The sequence below is a fragment of the Aythya ferina genome (assembly GCF_964211825.1).
Source record: "Aythya ferina genome assembly, chromosome: 10".
Lineage (NCBI taxonomy): Eukaryota > Metazoa > Chordata > Aves > Anseriformes > Anatidae > Aythya > Aythya ferina.
The window spans coordinates 1691439-1708336 of NC_140306.1; the positions used below are offsets into that span (position 1 = coordinate 1691439).

At 41.8% G+C, this 16898-nt stretch overlaps 1 protein-coding gene across 8 annotated transcripts in view; it reads right to left on the reverse strand.

The window, feature by feature from the left end:
* The window catches only part of ITPR1 (inositol 1,4,5-trisphosphate receptor type 1), a 160876-nt gene that overhangs the window by 19617 nt on the left and 124361 nt on the right, over positions 1–16898 (reverse strand). For all 8 annotated transcript variants that reach the window (XM_084530751.1, XM_084530747.1, XM_084530746.1 and 5 more), the window contains 9 exons: positions 15595–15690; positions 14767–14889; positions 13651–13755; positions 12651–12843; positions 8762–8884; positions 5481–5656; positions 4052–4216; positions 2611–2806; positions 1153–1254 (listed from right to left, as the gene is read on the reverse strand). In XM_084530751.1, the coding sequence (XP_084386877.1) occupies positions 1153–1254; positions 2611–2806; positions 4052–4216; positions 5481–5656; positions 8762–8884; positions 12651–12843; positions 13651–13755; positions 14767–14889; positions 15595–15690 (1279 nt within the window). The remainder of the gene's footprint in view (positions 1–1152; positions 1255–2610; positions 2807–4051; positions 4217–5480; positions 5657–8761; positions 8885–12650; positions 12844–13650; positions 13756–14766; positions 14890–15594; positions 15691–16898) is intronic.

Consider the following 16898-nt stretch of genomic DNA (forward strand, 5'->3'; position numbering starts at 1 on the left):
ATTTGGCTGAAGCCTCCAACTTCACTGTTGCAGTTCCAGGACTGCGAGAATTAATTACCTAATTTCATATACTTTCCCTGTACCTATTAAAAGTCTCATGACTTACATTTCATCATAAAAATGCTCATGAGCAGATCCCACCTTCCCACGGCAAGCCTTAGATGGGTCTAAATCCCTAAGAAATCCAGAAATACCCAAAACCCATGAAGGTACAGAAGCGGCCAAAGATTTGGGCATCGTTAACATCTCTGTCCACGTGAGACCCTGATACCAAGTTGATCATTTACGATATAAACACATCTCTGAAGTTTTCCTTTCTGCAGCCAGAACGCATAAAGACAAAGCACGCTCTTCTTAGAGCCAAATAAAGAAGCTATTCTTGTATCTATGTTGAATCTTATTTTATCAAAGAGGCCACTTGAGCAAAACAGAGACATCTCTTCTTGAGAGCATGGGCTTGTGGCCACTATTGACATTTGAAACATTTGACCATATAAGAGCTCCACTTCTAAAAGAAATAGCGATGTTCTGTCTGGCTTTCTCAGCCAGCATCATAAATCTCAAAGTTGGTAAATTACATTTTCTAGAAAATAAAACTGAAAATTTTCAGTGCCCAGTCTGAGGCTGGTGATTACGCTACAAGTAATATCTCACATGCACTTTCTTGATCTCAAAAAGCCCCCAAACCTACCCTGTCTGCTTAATCCATTGACTACTTCCTGACATGATATTAAGAACAGTTTCCTTAGTTAACTAGATAAAATAATGCTGACAGTAAACAATGTTCTGTTCCATATTTCAGAGCATTATCCTCTGAGATCACATTTAAGAGCCTAATGTTTTAAAATAATAACCTTGCAAGAAGGTAAACTACATCACTTCCTTTTCAAATTGGTAAGATAGAAAATCAAAGCATATGTCAATGTTTTATCAAAGGATTGCTCAGTTACAAAAAGTTTCTCTAAAGAATTCATGTTACAAATGTCATTTATGCTGTTGGCTTAACTTGATTGTCTTAATTTTGTTGCCCCTTTGAGTATACAGGGCTTTTTTTTTTTCCTTCAAATTTTACTTAAGGTGCTTAATTCAAAAAAGTGTGAAAACTTCAGAATAAGAAGTTAGTAATTCAAAAGCAGCTAAGCAGATACTCACGGTCTGAAGGAATGATTGAAGAACAGTTTTCACTGCTACCTGCTTTGCACACGTCTGAATAGAGAAACTCGCCAGTCATGGTCTCACCCGGTTCTGTGCGATCTAAAAACAAAAGGCGATGAGTCAAATAATTTAATATTTTGTGTTTTGCAAGATTACTTTTCAGATATTAAGATACCTCATCGCATTGGGTCTGCACTTACTAGGCAGATTTAGAATTGTATGTTATCCTAGAGTTTAGACAACCACAGTCCTTTCCAATTCACACATTCAGTGATTTTAATTTTAAATATGAACTTCTTATTTCTATGAATTCAAGACCATAGTTATGCATTTATTTTGCATTAGCTCCAAAGTTGAGAATGTAATTGAAATTGTTCCAAAAATATTACGTTCTAGTGCACAGTGAATTTTCAAGGTGATTGAAAAATTGCCCTTCAACATCTCACAAGTATCAAAACCACCCTAGTGCCACACAGTAACACATCTTTGGCGTTTCTCCAGCTTGGTGGAAATGTGAAATAATAAGGTCAGTGAGGTTTGGTCTCCTACAGGGTAGGCAGTAAAATTAGAAAAAATAGTGGGTATGTCAAACAGTGCTTGTCTGAGTAACTCAAGTGAGAGAAAAAGAAGAAGTCAGAATAAGCCAAAACCCAAACTCCTTCTCTAACAAATTTCATTTCTGTGCTTCCCATCCACTGAGTTGCTTACTTGATGCTACAGGGCAAGGGAAAAGAAAACAACAAAACGTTTTATCTTACAATATGCAACCTATGTTCAGCACTGAGAGGTCTACTATGGAATTTAAACTACAGCAACAAACTGAGGGAGATTAACACAGTCTATAAAAACTATGAGCAAACTAGAGTTTGACACAGAGACCTCAACTTCACAGGATCACGGCTTTGAAGGTAATTTCCCTTCGTTTATATTCACGGGGTTATTTTAGATAAAATATTAATTTTTCTTATGTTGAAACTAGAATGCACCATTAAAAGCCAATATAAGCATACAAAATCTGGCAAACTGAGGCAGAACTAAATATCCCCCCAGTGCAGAGCCTTCCCCACGATAGCCTACCTAAAGTCTGTTTGTAATTAAACTGGGGGAGGGAGTAGGTGTTAGATGAATTAGATAATCTCAACTGTTTTAGCAAACAGAGGAGAAATCTTCAATGTGTGCAGAAAAGCCCGAGTGCTGTCTTCAGGGGTTCTGCTACCCCACCTCTCTATATGTTGCAGTGGATTACAGCATCTTGTCAAAATTTAAAGGGTAAATTTGGTATCCATTTGCTCCAATCTGTTTTATTTATTTAAGCAGAGTGCTTGGTAAGAAAGAAACTGTCAAACCTGTGAGATAGCCAGAATCTCTCACAAAAAATGGAAGACACTCAGCATGCTCTGGGGAACAAAAGTCCATTACTTTCTTCAACAGTCAAAATGAGCCACTGCTACCAACCTGGCAATAATGTTTCGTTCGGGAGCTTGTCTACTTCCAGGATGAAGTCATCTTTGAAGAACAGGTACCCCACGATGGAGAAGAGGTACACCAAGATGAGCGCAAGAACAGCCGTCAGGATGATGGAGCGCCCATTGCGAGTGACACTTTTGATGACGTTCAGCAAGGTCTCCTCTCGGTACACCAAGTCAAACAGCTGGGGACAACAAACAAAATCAAAGGCTGTTTTTCATGTGTACTACCAGTATCTTTCGTGGCACACTAACAGTGAGCAATATTTTCACCCAAATTAGAGTTGGGAAGAAAATTTTCCATTTAAATGTCTTTTAATTTCTCACTCCTCTGGGCCTGTGACATGGCACGAGCACAGCCCAGGCAGGTTGCTGGCTCTGTGCTGGTTGACAGCGAGAGGACAGGTATTTGTTAATTTGGACCTATGTGAATACAGAAAATAAGCAATGCAGATACCAGAGGATGCAGCAGACATCAAACAAAGGGATGAAAATAGAGAGCTCTGAATGAGATTTTGGGTTTGCATTACAAGTGACACATTTTCTCCACCAACACTAGATATACTCCTTTAACTGCTTATTCTTAGAAGAATTGCACTGCACAGGATGAATTCCACCCCAAACAGAAAAAACACATATGCCAGGCATCCCTGTCAGTTGTGTGAGGCCTAGAGTACAGCTGTAGCTACATGAACACTACGTTATATAGTTAGTTTTCCCTGTTAATATCAGTATCTTCTAGGCTGTGTGTCTAGTAAACCTATTTTTTAAAGAGATTAATATTTTAGAATACTTTTTTATTAAAAAACAAAACAAAACAAAAAAAAAACAACTCACAGCATAGTAACCCCTCAAGCACCTGCTGCTCAGTTACATTTTCTACGGTTAGATTTTTCAATGATTTTTTTCTCATGCAGGAGCTGATGTGACCTTAAAGAACTTAAACCTTCACCAGGTAGTGATATTACCTGGAGTCACACCAATTTAAAATGGTTTATCATCTTGGAAGTCAGAGCAGGGCCACAAGCAGTACCTCTAACCTAGAGAGCCTACAGACCTTAGTGTCCGAGATGAGGACTAACTACCACGAAGGGAAATACTAAATACCTTTGTTGAAAGTGCATACACATTTACTGTAACAAGCAGTTTTAACTAAACCTTAAATAGGTGTCTGGCATAATATGCTTAAGAACAAAAGTTCTCCATCTGTCTGTAAACTGTCTGTAAAAATCAGGAAGAGGAGATAGGGCAGGGATCTTGTAGCCTCCCACAGTAACTTCTAAGCGACACCACCAGAGCCCCATTTTCAAAAGAGTGCCTGCACGACAGCGTCCGGTTGTAAAGCAGAAAGCAAGCAGTGGGTGACATCCAGGTGGGACTTTACAAGCACATAGGAAGAAAAACATTCTGAAGACAAAATGAATACCTACCAACAAGCTGTAAAAGAATTCATGTACAAAAAGCCCCAGAGCACAAATCAGGAGGTACAGCAGATGATAAAGAAACTCTACATCCATGATCATTGCCTTGTATCCTCTAGTGAAGGTTCCACAGTTGCCCACAAAACTCATCAGAAAAATGATTTTATTACAAACCTAAGGAAAGATTAATCATAAATTAGTTGCAAGACATAGCCTGCAGGAAAAAAGGCAATTTTTCAAAGCTGGTGGTAACTCAGCTATATGGCAACATCAACAACAGTGCTGAATTGGCTGTTACATGCCAGCATTTTACGTGTCAGTCAACGGCTGCTTTCTGCACAGCTGAGACAGTGAGCCAAAACTAAAACTGAAGACGTCTATAAAACAGGAACATCGACTCCTGTCCCCAGCCAGTTGTCAAAGGGCATCAGGACTTCAAGATTTAAAGAAGAAAGTAAGAACACTCCCTGGTGTGAGAGGTAAACTGCCCTAAAAAAACCCTCTAAGCTCTGCACTTTCTGCAATCAAATTACTTGCTAGCCTCCAGCAGCCCTTACATTTCTGAAGCAGCCCCTACCGCTCACTAATAAGTGAGCGCTCCAGATTGCCTCAGCATTTCTCTCTCAGATCATGCACACAGGAATCCTCCTGTGTAGCCCCAGCCATCAGCACTGAAGGAGAGCTGCCTTCGATTTACCTGGAACCTGCTAAACTCTGCAATTAACAACAGCAGCAACAATCCTAACAATGCAACCCTGATTCTTTAGCACACGGCACTTGGTGACATTTTGAAGACAAGGAACACTATTAAATGATGCACGTTAAAGCTGAGCACTTTGTAATAAAGGCCAACGCTTCAAGAAGATGCATCTTTGCACAGCTCCTGCTGACTCAGTCAAAGAAACATTTTTGGCTTACTTGCCTAGAAACCACAAGTATCCGGGTTTGAGCATTAATGAAGTTTTCTGGCAGCTCAGTTTACATACTCAGTCCACACGTTACTGTAGCAAAACTGCTTAGTGTCAGCTCTTGGCTGGCAGGTAGACTGCAGACAGACATTTGGGAAATGCATTGTTTAGTACATCTTACACAATCCCGTAAATACTGCAGCTCAGTTGCTGAGCAGGAGACGGGTTTGAGCGAACATCCGAGTGCTGGAGGGTCACAGAGACTTCTTTACATTTCTGGCTGGGGTGGGAGCTGTTACGAGACTGTGACAAAACTGAGCGAGACCTTAGAGCTCTCCGGCTTCGGGAAGCAGAATTAAATGAGCAGCAGCAAAGTACTTCTGCTAGCAACGACCAAGGAGGGAACGACTCCTTACCCCAGTTCTGCCACAGTGTTCCAGCCTATTTTTGCCTTCAGGAGCAGGTAAGGAGCCCTTACATAAGAAGCAACAGAACTTCAAAAAAAAAAAAAAAACCAACTTGATACTTACATTGAATGCACCCAGAAGAAATAAAGTAGGTTGTAAACCAACTGAAAATATTAGGCGTAATATTGTAGAAGCTATTAAGGCTCTGATACCATGGGGCTTAGGAAGAGCTATGACTATAGCCAGAGATATCAGCATCGCTGTCCACAGCAGGCCTGACAAGTGGGGCTCTAGTGTACCTAGGATGAAGGAGAACAAAACAAATAATGTCTCAAGACTTTGTATACCAAGCAAAACAAAATCAAAATAGCCAAATAAATGCCATTTTATCTTATCTTTGGTGGAGCGCCATTAATCCTCGTGTTCAGACGTTACTGATTTCAAAGTGCTAAGTGGAATGTCTGAGCCCAGCGCCTTCAGCAGAGCTTAATTACAAACTTATTACTAAAGCATTATGTAAATGATAAACAGTATTACAGGATTCTTCATTTTAGCGTACTCTGTAGATGATTGAATATGGAGGTGAAGAAAGACAACAAATACGTCCAGGTCCCGATTCACATATTCATCCTGAGTCTCCTATTATGCTTTTGGTAAAAAACCTTGCACCATTTTTTTTTCATCTCTTGCTATTTCTGGTTCTATTTAGACTGTCCCATGAGACTGCCTGCTTACATAACATCAGCCTGTGTATCTAAAAATACACTTCTCAAAGAACCATGAAAAATACCCAGCCTGAAATACTGTTTAACCTAGGTTTATGCAGAATATGAGACATCTTTTTCTTAAAACTTGCATTAAAAATGCTTTTCTTCAAGAAAATGGTACCTTGACAAAGAGAAAGGCAAGATCCCCTTGCCTTTGCCGGCCTGCAAAAGTAACTAGAATTAACGAAGTCCTTGGTGTTGCTGGTGACACACACCTACACGTGGGCTGCCCATCACCATGAGAACAAGGACCAAAAGATAAAGACTGTAACGGGGCTCAGGGACCAGGAGAGCACTCACAGAAGAGTGGGTTCTGGGCCTAGGCTTGCTTCTCATTCCTAGGGACAGAAAGAGACTGGGAGCAAACTGGAAGTGCTGTCTGCCCTTGGAAAAGGAAGATCATCAAGACAGCGTTCACTTGACACCGAGGTCCACACCCGATCTGCCCTGAAAGCGCCTGCTGTGAGCACGTGGGCTCCACTACAAGCCTGCTGGCAGGAGGATGGCGTAACCCAGAACTTGCAGGGAAGTTCTGTCTCTCTGGAATTCCCGCAGTTTCAGTACCCAATCCCATGCATCCAGTTTTGTTTCTGCTCCTCAAGTCAGAAGTTGTACAACTCCTGCTACAGCCACATGCTGATCAGCTGCTCGGATCAGCGCGTCTGAGCTACTCGGGACACAGAGAACTTCCCCCAGCTGCTCTGTTTTCAGAAGTCCAACTTTAAGGCTAAAATAAATACACACATATTTATTATTTACATGGCTGATTGTAACTCATAGAGGAAGAGATTTTATCAAAATGTTACCTGATAAAGTATTTCAAATATGCAGGGTAGGGCACGTACAAAATGCCAAATGATTCTCCGCACCCCCCAGTCTTGCAACTTGTAGTCTCAACAAACTTGTTTAATTACCAGCTTTGCTAGCAGCCATTAATTCAGACTTTTAAATTTTAACTTGTGATCTTTGAGACTGGAGACAGAAAATTCAGCTGCTCTTCATGCTGGTTAAGCCCTTTCAACCAGCTGCTGGCCAGAAGGGAAGTGGCGTGACCCCGAGGTCTGCCATCCCACAGTGTGACACAGAGGTACAGCTGCTGAAACCCAAACCTGTTCCAGAAGTTATCTATCCTCTTCCCTCTCTCAGGATCAGCAGACTTTGGCCTAATATATCCCGTAGTTTCCCACACACTTTACCTAAGCATACTCAGGATGGAGAAGCCCAGAACCAGCCTTCCGTGCTCATTGTCTTTATTCCCCTGCTAAGTCAGCTACCACCAAACACTACCTGGACAAAATGACAGCTCTCCTCAAATTAACTGGTGAGCCGCAGGGAGTGTGAAGTGGCTTTTATGTTGCACACAGAGCCCAGACGATAACTTTCCTGCGTTGAGGCTACTGCTGCCCTTCAGCTGTATTTTCTGTAGGCTCTGTAGTTAGCTATCAGCAAGAGAAAGAGGCCGAGGGAAGTTCAATGGGAAGAGATAAGCATCTATCTGGCCCTGTTGCATCATGAACATTTAAGAAAGGGAAGTGAAAGTTTGAACACGAATAACCCTTTCCAGGACGGGGTTTTACTTTTGGGGTCCTTTTATACCCCAGTTGACAGAGATGTGGAAAAAGCTCCCACCCAGATGCATCCTCCATACCAGCTTTGCAAGCAATAGCTGTGACAGAGCCTTTGCAGGAATATTTCTCCAGATTTTCTGATTCTTGCTGACATGAATCCACCAATCAATCTGCCCTAGGGTGCGTCTCTTTGCAGAGGCTGAATGTAAGGAAGAGCAGCTGAATCTAATCAGCTTCTATTGGAAGTATTTACTGAATTGGCTCTAAGAACCACCACCGTCGCACAAACCCACTGTTTGGATCAAAAGCAACTTCCATGAGAGCTATTACAGCAAGATTGTGCAATCTCCCATGAGCCACACATGTTAACCCATACTTTATGTTAGAGATGATGGCAGGCCCAGCTGCTACCCACTTATGGCAGGGAAATGCAGGTTGTTCCTGAGCCAGGAGACGAGGCTGGCGCACTCTTCCGCGCTCCCTAAGGCAACCTCTGCTCGCAGCACTCGCAGAGGTAAGGTGCTCCTGAGGAGGCTGCAACAGGAGGGGAACCAAGCTCCTATTCTTGATCCTCCAGCAACCTCCAAGGCACGAGGCAGGTCACTTCTCATACGTCTCACCTGCCAGAACTCAAGGCAAGCTCCCGCACCCAACCCTGTACAACACTCACAGACCTCCTGATGCGCTATGTAGCCATGAAGGTTTATGTAAATGGCATTAAAAAAAAATGCAAGTCCAAGGATAGCAATAAATTAACATTTCTCGTATTCTTAGTTCAATACTTAGTTACAGAATTTTAAAACGAAGTAGAACAGTCAAGTAATTAAAAGTAGATGTCTGTCTTTGGTAATCTTTACCCTAGGAAAAAGCATAGCTCTACATTTTCTTTACAAATGCCCCAAGAAAAAGTCAGAAAATAGCACAATTTAAATCAAAGCAATTAAAAAAAGACAATTTCTGTTCTACAGTCTCTACTGAAGTTAATAGGGATGTGCAGACAAACGGGGGACAGGATTTGGCTCATCAGACCTTATTTGTTCATATATTTTTATATGTCAAATATTGGTACCTCCTCGAATTCCTTTGAATGGATAGAAAAATGCTACAAGCAAGTTCATAAGGACAGCCAGGTTAAAGGAAATACTGCTCCAGAAGGACATGTTGCGAGCACACCAGTACAGGAAAGGCTGAGCTGCAAAACAACAAAAATAATTCTTATTAATAATGGAGCATTTTAAAAAAACAAGATGTCTATATTAAAAAACAAAAAACAAAAACACATTTCCATCAAGCTGATTATTTTCAGCTTGCCCAAAAGCACAGCATCACCAGCACTAGTATTCATTGCTTATTCTGAAGTTTATTTGATTACTCTTTATCTTTGGGGTACCTCCAGTTTCTTAGATCGTGCTTTAAGGCAAAGGACTAATGTTAAAAAGGAAAGCATTTCCTAGCATGAATTGATTTAGCAGCAGCGTGAGAACAAGTTCAGAAATACAGGAGGTCAAGGACTTCAGGTTTCCCCTAATAACGTACTTTGTACTCAGAGTCACACAGAGAACGATTAGGAGGAAGAAAATGTGTACACGTTCGCATCGGTGAGATTCAGCCCCATCCCTCCCAGCTGTGCTGCTACTGCTGCTGGCAGCAGCTCCCCTGCCCGCAGTGCCTGCCCACATTCAGGCTTCCTTTCCACTGCAGCAAGCCAGAAACAACACAGCAAAGGCCTAGGTGCACAATTAAGACACAAAATGCAGCATAGTGACATAACAATAAAGCTAAAATGTTTAGGACTGGCTGCCAAGCAAATAAAACAACTTTACTTCAAGCTGATAATAAACCAATATAGCCCCAAAATAATAAACCAGTTGAAGCTCAGCTAGCCTTCCCTCTGTACCGTGGGCAAAGGGCACATATGTAACCGCACAGAGCTCGGGGTACAGTTAAATAGCTGTGTATTTTCAAATACATACAAATGCCTTTAAAAAAGTCTTATTAAAATTAATAATCTCTGCAGCTAGAATCAAGAGGCACAAAAGCAGAAAGATTCATTTTCTGAAGTGGTCATGGACAAGAAGATGAAAAGGACAGCTAAAAAGCAGCCTCACAGTAATTCCCTCTGCATCAAGGCAAAATCCCCCAGAATTTAGCTCCTGCAGGCTTATTGTGCAGCAAATTGTGTACTCCTGAAATCTACAGTAGTGAAAAATCTATTAAAAATTCTTCCAAAGAAAGGAATACTTTTCCCTTTTGAAACGAGGTAACACACACAGATACCGAAGAGCAAAGGCAAAGAAGCTCACAGTGAAATTTAGGGAAGATTAAAATGCAAACTCTGAGGCTGCAAAGAAGAGTAAATTAACGAATGCTGCAGTTCTGAGCATCACAGTCATCACCACCTCTCTTCAGTAAATCACCTCGTCTAGCATCCTAAGCAAAAAAGTGGGTTAAAAGAGTTATACAATGCTTCATTATACTGACTTGAAATGCACATAAAAAGCATATGCATTGAACAGCTGAATGTAAAGGAAAGGACGACAAAAAGGCACCCAGTCACTGTAAGAATAAAAGCTTCGTTGCACCTGATTAGCAAGGCACACGTTAAGCTTCGATGGAATGAGATGTGGCAGTGTCCTGAATATATGAGGCATTGCATTCTGTATTACTTCTCTTCCCAATCTGTTTTTTTTCTGAGTGATTTTGTAAGCAGGTTGAATCAATTTGTATGTAATTCTTACACAAAGGTCATTACAAAATTCCAGGTTTTACCTTACACTGCTATTTGGGGGTGGGCACAGGCTACCTGCCCTATGAAGCACCTCCACCTGGTTTTGGCAGGCTCCTCTGAGTTCCTTATTAAAACCTCAAGAGACTTACGGTGCTCAGATCATGAGTTTGCCCCAGGAGCTGAAGAGGGGTGGAAATAATCTTTAAAGACTTTTAGAGAAAAGTTTCTTGCCAAGTTTAACGTCTCGGGCTGATGTCTTTCTCAGGTTTCAATAAACTGTGAGTGGATCACATGAGCACAACACAGCACTGCCAGCCTGTCATGTCACAAAAACACAAACCTGCGTTGAAGATGTATAAATGTGGGCTATCAGTCAGAGGCCTAACAAAACCAGAATATTAGGAGACAGACTGAATGATTTTCTGCACGGTGTAACAGGATTATAATCTTAATGAAAAATTCCAGTTCTTCAAAGAAAAAACAAGTATTCTCCACTTCTGCATATAGATCTTGATTAATTTGCAGCCTGCTGTTAATTTTGGGTATCTTCACAGCTTGCTTGGAGATTGCCTTGAAGACAACTAAAGTAACCCAGAAATCTAGACTTAAACAGCAAAATCCAACAGAATATATGGATGCTGCCAAACACAAAGTTGCCCATTTGTTTAACATGTCATAACTATCTTTCTTGTAGAGTTCTTAGAAGTCATTTTAGGAAGCAGCTTACTGGGGGGTTTTGATGCTGACAGAAGTATTAATCCATTGTTAAGTGGAAATAGCTCTACTGTAGTATTCATAAAAATGAAAAATTTCAGTAGAGCTAAATTTAAATAGAGCTGATCAAGTTTCAGGCTGTCCCGCCTATATCTGATCTTGATAATTTTAAACAAAATTACAATTGCTTTTCTTTATTAGAAGAAAACATAGAAATACATATGCCCCAACTATCTGAAGCAAATACTGAGTTTCTGTTGCCAAATGTGCAAGACACCATTAGCTCTGTCGTGAACGGAGCCTAAGCACCCTAACAACAAACGGAGAGAATCCAGGCTTTTCTCAGAGGTGCAGATCGAAAGGGCAAAACGCAATTGGAGGTTGCAACAAGGGGAATAATTTCATTACAAGTAACCTTCAAAACAAGAACGATCTTCTGAACCCTTCTCAACCCTTTTCCCCCCTACTATATGCAGTGTTGACTGAGTACCACCAACGTCTCCATCGGGGAAAAGCTTTGCCACCACACCGCTGTGGATTTGTTCAGCCCTGCAGGCAGGTTTCGGGGGCAGTCTTGAACTCTTTGCGCTCTTGCACTAATAACTGGTCTTTAGCTGATTCAAGCACGGGGAACAAGTGGGGTATCAGATGGCAGATGTTGACTCAAGGAGGAAATAACCACTTTATCTGACATTTCCGAGTGGCAATGTTGGTAAATTCTAACCACTGCCCACTGAAACTGAGCCTGGTGCACGACATTTCTCCTTCAGCAAAAAAATAATCTTTTTTATTTTTTATAATTTTAATCAAACAAGCTAGATGGTGGCACTGTAAGGAGTAAAATATAGATTTAAAAGTTTTCCTAGCTGCCAGTGGGAACCTCAGAGGGAAAGCAGTGCTTGAAAATATTTGCATTCAGATATCTGAGCATCGCAGGGCTGGAAGGAATCAGCACGTCCTCTAGTTTACTTGTTGCCTATAGAAAGGATTAACTTTAATTATCACTGGAAAGCTTGTGTTTAGCCTGTTCTTAAACACCTCCACTGCTGGAGATGCCATACCCACCACAGGCAGCCCACGTCTGCGCTGCGTTACCCAGCCTTGCTCTTTCTTGCAACGCAAGGGAACTGCTGCGTTCACCCAGCACAGGCAGGGAGAACAGACCACTGCTTTCTTCAGTTTGGCCCTCTTCATTTCTCCCTACCACCAAATGCCATCTCATTTAAGCGAAGCCTCCACAAATGTGTTCCTTTCTCTTGCATCTTAAAAAAGATGACCCGTGCTCGTTCTTACTGCTCTCCCCTGGATCTCCTCCAGTTGGTCCATATTGCTGTGGCGTTAAGCTTGATTTCATTACAGCATATTGCCATCGTGCAGAGGAGCAGATTCTTTCAAACAATCATCAAGGTTGCTGCCACACTGGGGAACCATCTGCTATCAAGTCAACGTTTTAAATTTTTAAAACCTGACCTAAGTACTCTGCTGGTAACCCTCCGCACTCGTAACAGCCACTTACCTCGCAATTTCTTTTGCCAGTTCATCTCATTAAAGAGGTCTTCTGATTTCATGAAGAAATCATTGATCTTACTGCCTTGCTCATCCCTCTCCGTGGTGTAATATATCCGCAGCTTGGACTCCTTGGTGAGGAATTCACATATACTGGGCACAGGGAAGACGATTTGCTCCATCGTACGGTCCGACCTGACAATCTGAACAACAGTCTTATTGGAGTTTTCCCTAGTTTAACATGTTTTTATTTCTTGGTTTGTCTGCTTTCTTTTTCTGCATCCTTTAAAACCAGCTACGTGTAGAACTTGGATGCATTTCTGTAGAACAGCAGCTTGACAGAGACTTCAGCCAATTTACCTTTCAAAGCAGGCCTACATTTTGCTCCAAGATTGATAATTTCCATGCTGTGGTCTTATTCTGGCAATATTGCTCAGAGCTGGGATTTCCAAGGGGCCCAGCAAATCCTGCACCAAAGCTGCTCTGAATTTCAGCACAATCTGGTCACCCGATTCAGGAATCTTAGCAAGTTTTAGCCACACATTGAGCAGGGAAGTATAAGGAGTAACAGTTATATTTATCTTGCTTATTACAGAGTTTTGTGAAGTCTCCGTGTTTGTATATGTTTTACTTTTTAAAAGCATCTCAGATTGACTGTACCACAGGCCAAACGCTCATTTTAATACAGAAAGAATGGCAGAAGATATCGCTAACTATGGATTAAGCAATGGTACCGGCCAAAATGTAACATAAGTGAAGTTACACTTCCTCCTGCCAACAGAGCTCTGCTCAGCTCCATCTTAAAGCCCACACATGACAGCTCAAAAATAGCTCCCCTCCCAGAGGCTGTCAAAAAAAGTTCTTATGTCAAAGATGACAGTCCACACAGGTAGTCAGTTCAATCAAAATATCATGTATAATGTAACTGTTGTTTCCTTACACAGATTTCCTTGTGAACTGCTCTTCCCCAGAAGACCACATCTCCCCACACCCCCCGTGTTTCCCTTTACCTCAATCTGTGCCGTGTGCTTGGCATAAAACTCCAGAGCCTCGTCTCCCTCTATCTGACCTCCCGGCTTCAGCATGTTCTGCAGCTCTTTGTTATGACGAGCCAACTAAAATAAAGGAATGCAAAGGGAGTGGGAAACACCAGATGTCTCTCTATGATATTAAATTTCTGATTTTTGGCATAAAAAAAGACATAGTACGCAGTCAGCTGCTAAGAAAGGGCAAAGTTGACAGAAGGCTTGTTCTATTCCAACCAGACACCCTGCAGCTCTATTTTGGGAGCAAGTCAGAAAGACTCCAATATATATTTTAATATCCATGCTGTATTCCTCTTTTATCCATTTTCTCCCACTGTTTGCCTGACTTGTGAAAGTTTCTGACCATTCACATTCAGTCTATCCTTCTACACCCACCCTAATTCAAAGGTGTGCTTACTGCTCAAGTGCTGAGGCAGGGACGGAGGAGAACGTTTGCATCATCTAAAAAACAGATTCACAGAACACTGCTCAAGAAAATGCTTCTGGATGCTCTAAATTACTTCTATAGCATAATGACAGTGTTTTTTTTCTCAGATGCAAAAGGAAGAAGGAGTCTCTAATGGAGGGATCTATGTAGCATCGTTATATAAATAGACCTTAATTTTTTTCTCCCCTTGGTCTTTGACCTTTCCAACACCACGTTGTATCAATGCAGTGAACCTGACCAGCTCCAATGTAAATGATGACAGAGAACGTGGCATGAACAATAAAAGCAGAGTGGGATTTCTGCTTAAGGTTTAAACGATCCATGAGAAGAATTTCTTTGGAAGTAGAAAGTAACTTCTGATACAGCTGAAAAATAATATTTTGCTCCCCAGTTCTGCCAAGAACTTGAATCGTGTGTCCTCAGAACCTTGGTCAAGAAGCTGCCTGTCTCCCATTATAACTCTGAACAGTTTCTTATTCATTACAGAAGTTTCATTTTTGACTATTTTAAAGATAAGATTTGGCTCTTATACAAAGAGAACGTGCAGTGAGTTTGTCTCTGAGCCATTAAAACAATTTCAGTGAAAAGCAGACCTCTTGCTATTCACAATTTGTGTCACTTAGTGCTAACAAATGCTGCGGATTCAATTCTACCTGATGAGCTAATATATAAATGTTGTGCCCCACGTTCCGAGGAGATGCTGCAAGATCTTCCCCATTCTCTCCATCCTCAAATTCTACTTCGCCTTGTAGGTATGCCTTCTTTATCACTTCCACCTAGAAAAACAGACACAGGCCAATGAAGAGACAGCTCAGTTTGAGGGCTGAAGTCTGCTAAGGCATTTGGTGCTCTTAGAGAAGTGAAAGGAAGCTGAGCATACACATTCAAGAGGAAGGGCAGTGGGCTTCAACATCCAGGATAAAACAGGAGACCTGAACTCAACATCTTCAGCCTGGCTTATCAAAACGAGAAACCAAACTCTCTGTTTCCCACCAAGTAATGTGCTGTGGGCTGTGCTCATGGCACACTACATCACATCTGATCTTTGGCCCCTGCCGTAACTACACACACTTGGATGAGCTGTCAGTGTTTCAGGGGTACTTTGAATATGTCTGTCTTCACCAATTAACACATTAAGCAGCCCAAAATGCTGCTAGAGTTTACTGAACAGCTTTTAGGCCACAATAGATCTGTTTTGTGCACAAATAATTTCTTTACACAGATTCCAAAGTGTGAGGTGATGCTCTCTTCCCTTCTTTATGCAGCAGCAAAGCAGCTGTCTCCAGAGCACTCAGCCCAACCAAAGTGCTCCTGCTCTCTGGGGACTAACCATGTCCATGCCCAGCAAACACCGTGTTCAGTCAATCAATCCCTTGCCAGGACTGGTAGTTGTCTGCGACCTGCATGCAGACCTCCTGGGCAGTGCCTGGACTCTCCCCACGACACCTAGGCAGGAGTGTCGGTGCAGCCCGGGGACTCACCAGCTCCTTGGGCCTCATGTTGTAGAGGATCCTCTCTGCATTCTCGCTGTCGTGCCTGCTCTCCATGATTGCCAAGAGCAACTTTGAAGCGTTGTTCTGAGGGGAAGGAAGAACACCACCAGTCACTGCATGGAGTCACAAGCAGAGCGTACCCAGCTTCAGCTCCTCCACACTCACTGCCCAGAAGGGCTCGAGATACCTGGTTTCTAGGAGCACAAGCAGCAGGCGAGGCAGAGCCATCAGGCTGGAACTACGGCAGGGCTCCTACAGCCTCAGCATGCCAAGCACTCCCTCCCATCTAATTATTTGGCTGTACAACCGAGGTGGGTTTTTTATTGCTTGTTTGTTTTTTAAAATCCGTTTACTTCCCAAACCCTATTTATCAGCGAACACCAAATTAAGGTTTAGATTTCTCAAATACTGAGGTTTTGAAGCTGTGTGTATTATTCTGTAGTGTTAAAAATGCTGCAGCATTACTACAGGCTTTCAACCCCACAATGGTGCAGCTCAGCTTTACTCAAGATTCTGTTGATTAAATCAAAGGACAGCCGAGGCTGAAGACACAGACGTGCTTCGCTGCTTTTAGCTGAAAATTACTCTGCGACCTGCTCATGCCAAGAAATCGGAGGAGGAAATGGGAAACTACCACAAGGCACCAGACTACTTTAATACGAACAATTAAGATTAAAATCCATCATGACTGACAATAAAAACCAATAAAAGTATTTAATTTTGAAGTATAATGCTAATTGAGTCTAAAAGCATTTTTTATTTAGAATAATAAAAAAGCCACACTACCCATAATAATGGTGTGAGTCGGCAGCGGAAAACAACGAGACATTGCACTATACGACAGGACAATAAGTCGGAGAGGAAATACTCCTCAAACAAATGCTGAAGTAGGAGTACTCCGTGACTACTGTAGCCAGAAGACAACCTGCTAGGGTATTTTGAAAACAGCACCAGGGCTAATTATTTCAGCATTAATATGAATAGCCATGAAAAAATCTTGATGGCTAAACATCAACTGGTTTAACAGCAGCAATAAAGTATTAGGGACCTAGATGTAGCACGAGAAATTTTACTTCCATTGTACATGTAAAAGCTCACCAACAGAGAAGTTTTAATTGGAATTAAATTTTTATCGGGCAATCATTTCAGGACTCCTCAGCACATCTTGGTTGTCTGCAGTCACCCACATCTGAAAACTGGTGACTCCGTGTTATCATTTCAAATATGATATTGCCTGTGACAGACAGTCTTTGGGCACTATGTTCAGCTCTCTGATGCAAATAATTTTTTGG